Consider the following 4,091-nt stretch of genomic DNA (forward strand, 5'->3'; position numbering starts at 1 on the left):
CCACAGAAAAATCTTTTGGTACTACTTAAAGTTGACAAACCCAACCTAAAAAGAGTTCACAACCACTCGATTATGAAAGGCAAACCCAAATAGAGAATGAGGAAGTGGTCGTGAACAATCCACTGATGCGCAAAAGGCCCTTTTCCATATCTGAGTAGTATCACACCGGGGGCTGCTATAAACCCCATGCTTTATTCGACGTTTGTACGGTGAGCAGTGCCAAATATTTGCCGTAAGATCCTTTTAGGAAAAAGGGTAATCTGAGAGGGGAAACAGAGGCATGCAGCGGCATCGTTCCTTTGCGCTGCGCCATAAAGTTTATTCTTCGCAAAATCGCAAGACACCAAGGGCAGCTTTTTCACCGAGTGCTTTGTAGATATCGGAGGATCGTACGCTCCCGGCCGCTTTATCAAAAGGAAACGCACAAAAAGGAGCAGCAAATGAGTTCGAGATGGTGGCGGTGTGCGTGGAAATGGCAGCAACGGGGCACCACCATTGGCCCCGCACGCTTGCATCCACTCGGGGAACAGCGCTACAGGGGGCACCCCCCTCAACTCGTCTCAAATCATCAGGCCACCAACAGTGCCATACGTACCCATGGTGGATGGCTGCGTGCGCATACACGTGGGAAGCACTTTTCAACTCTCATCATCGATTAATAATGTGCACTCTGGTGAATATATAAATATAAATATATATTGGACCTCTTATGGTGTAGTAGCTAGTATTTACAGAAGGCTTCCAGGAGTTGTGCTTGGTACCAATCTGGGTAATGATAAGGAAGAAAAGTAAAAATAAGAAGGCCAATATACATAATCATTTCCTCCTCAATACTTTCTCTCTCTCTCTCTCGCTCGCTCTTTATCAAAACCTCACCACCGAAAAAGAAGATGGCGTGGAGATGGATCAAACAAGTCAATAGCAACAGCCTAGAGTTATCAAAACGCAGAATCAATCCATGGAGCGACCACCCTAGACCAGGCCGCCCCCACGGCCATCGCCATCGCCATCGTGCTCGTGCGCCTCCTCCTCCACGTCCCCCACTCTGATGAGCGGGGCCCTCTCCGAGACGCACTGCTCCTTTCCTTCCTCCGCCGTACAAACAGCACCGCTGCCGCTGAAGCTGCTGCTGCTCTCGCTGTCTCTATCCACCGCATTCGTGTCGCCATTGCTGCCGCCGATGCTGCTGGCACCACCAGAGCTGGCCATGGACATGAGCCCTTCCTCCAGTTTCTGTAGCGCGTCGTCGTTGCCGCTCTCGCTGATCGGCACGTAGCCGTTTTTGCTCTGGTTACCACCGGCATTGCTGCTAGTAGTAGTTACCGCTTTTTTGGTGCTAGCGGCAGCACTGTCGCTTGATGTGTTGGTGTTGCATTCGGAGTTGTTGGAGCTGGTAGTGGGTTTCGTCAGCTCCTTGGCGCGCGCCACCTCGACGTCCCAGTCAGTGGCGGCCACGGCCCGCGCCATCCACACCGCGCAGGCGGCCTGCGCCGCCAGGAGGCCGAGCCACAGCCCAGCGAAGCCAAGGCGCGCGCCGAAGGCCAGCGCCAACCCCACCGGCATGCCCACGAGGTAGAAGGAGGCCAGGTTGATGCGAGCGCCGCTGGCGGGCCGCGCGCTCCCCCGGAGCACCCCGCACCCGGCGGTCTGCGGGAAATTGCCGAGCTCGCACAGCCCCGCGATTGGGAGCGCCACCGCGGTGAGCCGCAGGATTTCGGAGTCCGACGTGAACATGCGGCCCCAGTGGTTGCGGACGGATATCATGAAGGTGGAAGCTACGGCGCCAATGACGAGGCCGATGAAGAGCGCGGCGCCAGCGGCACGGCGGGCGCCCGCCGGGCGACCCGCGCCGAGCTGGTGGCTGACGCGCGTGGACGCGCCCTGGCCGAGCGAAGAAGGGAACACGTAGACGAGCGACGTGGCCTGGATGAGGATTCCCATGGAGGCCACGGTGGCGCGCGGGTTGGGTAGAAGCCCAGACAGCACGATCATGAGCTCGTACCACCACCACTCGAGGCAGACCGCGGTGGCAGTGGGAACGGCGAGACGGAGCATCGCCCCCCAGCCGCGGAGGCAGTCGGAGGTCGGACCCACCCAGGAGTCCTTGTGGGCCCCCGAGATGACGAGGAAGCATAGAAGCGCCAGGAGCAGGTTGAGGTCGGTGAGCGCAACGGCGAGCGCGACGCCGGCGACGCCCATGCGGAGGCGCACCACGAGGAGGTAGTTGATTGGCCCGTGGAGCAGCACAGAGAAGAGAGAGCACGCGGTGATCGGCAGCGTGAGGTTCTGCGACCGGAGGTACACCCGCAGCGGGTGCAGGACGGCCAGCACCGCCAGGTCGGCCGACGCGTACGCCGCGAACGTCTGCGCGGCGCTGGCCACGCCCTCGTCCTGGCCGAGCAGCTTCAGTATGTGGCCCGTGGAGGTGATCCACAGGAGGGAGATGGGCAGTGCCACCGCGAGGAGCAGCAGCACGGTTCGGTGGAGTGCGAGCGCCAGGAGCTTGCCGCGGCGCGCGCCGAAGGCCTGGCCGCAGATGGGCTCCATGCCGAGCGCCAGCCCGGAGAGCACGGAGTAGCCCGTGATGTTGGCGAAGCCCAGCGCCAGTGAGCCGCCGGCGAGCGCCAGCTCCCCCAGCTGGCCGAGGAAGAGCATGGAGATGAAGCTGCGCGAGTACATGACGAGCCCCGTCACCGCCATGGGCACCGACAGCCGCCCGATCGCCCGCGCCTCGCCGGCCACCTGGTGCCATCCGTACACACGAGCGCACGTAAGATTATTAAGTCGATGAGCTCAGAAAAGCAAACTAGCTCGAGGAGCTTTCCTTTTCCTCCCGGCCGGTTGCTGTTACTGGCCAGGCAGTAAATAAACATTAAGCAGCTAGCTAGGCAGTGACCTTCCACGTACTGTAGCTAGCTAGCTAGCAGCTCAATGTCTACCCTGCCTGTACGTGTGCATGTCCAGTATGAAATTTACTGAGGCTATAGGTAGCTAGCTAGAGAGAATGTGCGCATCTACATGTAGAGCACGCACGCGCGTATACCTTGGAGAGCGCCAGTGCGCGGGCGCGGTGGTGGCTGTCGTCGTCGTCGTCGTGGTCACCCACGGGGTGGAGCAGGTGCGAGGAATTCTTGAAGCAGGTGAGGGGCGGCGGAAGGTGCGGCGGCGAGGGGGGAGGGCTGGCGCCGGTGTTGCACATGATGGCTCAAGGCCGGCTTGAAAGTGCTTCCCGGCCGGCGGTGCGCCGCGCGCGTCTCCCTCGATCCCTCTCTACCTGTATCGATCTTTCCACTGTTGGAGGAGATATTAGCCGCTGGCTGCTGTCCAGTGGTGATTGGTGGGCGGTACAAGCTACAAGTACATTTGACTCGTTAGCTTACAAGCCCAGCTTTCTCTCTCTCTCTCCGTGGGATTGGTGCTTGTTGGTTCGGCCTTTTGGTCTCCTGGACAGAGGTGAGGCTGGTGAGTGGCGAGTGATGAGGAGCTCTTTGTTGCTTGCTTTGGGTCGCAATGTGGGAGGGGGGCTGGGCTGGCCCGTATATATACACACGCGCGCGGTGGCGGGGGAAGGGAACGGAAGGCACGTACGTGTCCGAATTCGCGCGCGGGGCCGGGCCGGCCGGAGAGTTTTTCATGGAATGAATGAATGGAATATGTATTATTTCTTCCGGGCTGGAAGAATTGAGTGAAGTTGGCTCCGCATATATGCGCCTGTCTCAAAATTCCCCTATCCCTTCGCGCGCCCGAATGGCATAATTTTTGCACGTCTGATCTGTCGGAAAACCGGACCCAACAACTTCGCCTCCCCGCCCCTGACAGCGAAGTCGTCGACGCAGATTAATTACCCCGTTGCTTTTGCCCCGGTAATTATCTATCACTCCGTTCCTAAATATAAGTCTTTTTAGAAATTTCAATATGAATTACATACGGAGCAAAATGAGTGAATCGACATCTAAAATATGTCTATATATATTCATATCTAGTCCATGTAGAAATCTCTAGAAAGACGTACTATATTTAGGAACGGAGGGAGTAATATATTACGCAAGTGGCCCGGTGACGAGTGAATCAGTGGCTCACTGCCGAATTGT

The 4,091-nt window shown here is 58.1% G+C and overlaps 1 protein-coding gene across 1 annotated transcript; it reads right to left on the reverse strand.

The window, feature by feature from the left end:
• Nucleotides 1–684: 684 nt before the first annotated feature.
• Nucleotides 685–3,502, reverse strand: LOC123092880 (protein DETOXIFICATION 48). Its single transcript, XM_044514733.1, has 2 exons — nt 3,044–3,502; nt 685–2,742 (listed from the first exon to the last, which is right to left on the reverse strand). The coding sequence occupies exons 1-2, from the start codon at nt 3,197–3,199 to the stop codon at nt 973–975; spliced, it is 1,926 nt and encodes a 641-aa protein (XP_044370668.1). The 5' UTR covers nt 3,200–3,502; the 3' UTR covers nt 685–972.
• Between the last annotated feature and the right edge of the window lie 589 nt (nt 3,503–4,091).

The sequence above is a fragment of the Triticum aestivum genome, chromosome 4B (assembly GCF_018294505.1).
Source record: "Triticum aestivum cultivar Chinese Spring chromosome 4B, IWGSC CS RefSeq v2.1, whole genome shotgun sequence".
Taxonomy (NCBI): domain Eukaryota; kingdom Viridiplantae; phylum Streptophyta; class Magnoliopsida; order Poales; family Poaceae; genus Triticum; species Triticum aestivum.

Coding starts and splice junctions, on each gene's coding strand:
- LOC123092880 (XM_044514733.1), bottom strand. CDS start 3,199: ATGTGCAACACCGGCGCCAGCCCTCCCCCCTCGCCGCCGCACCTTCCG. Junction 2,743..3,043: donor GCGCACTGGCGCTCTCCAAG/GTATACGCGCGT, acceptor GGATGGCACCAG/GTGGCCGGCGAGGCGCGGGC.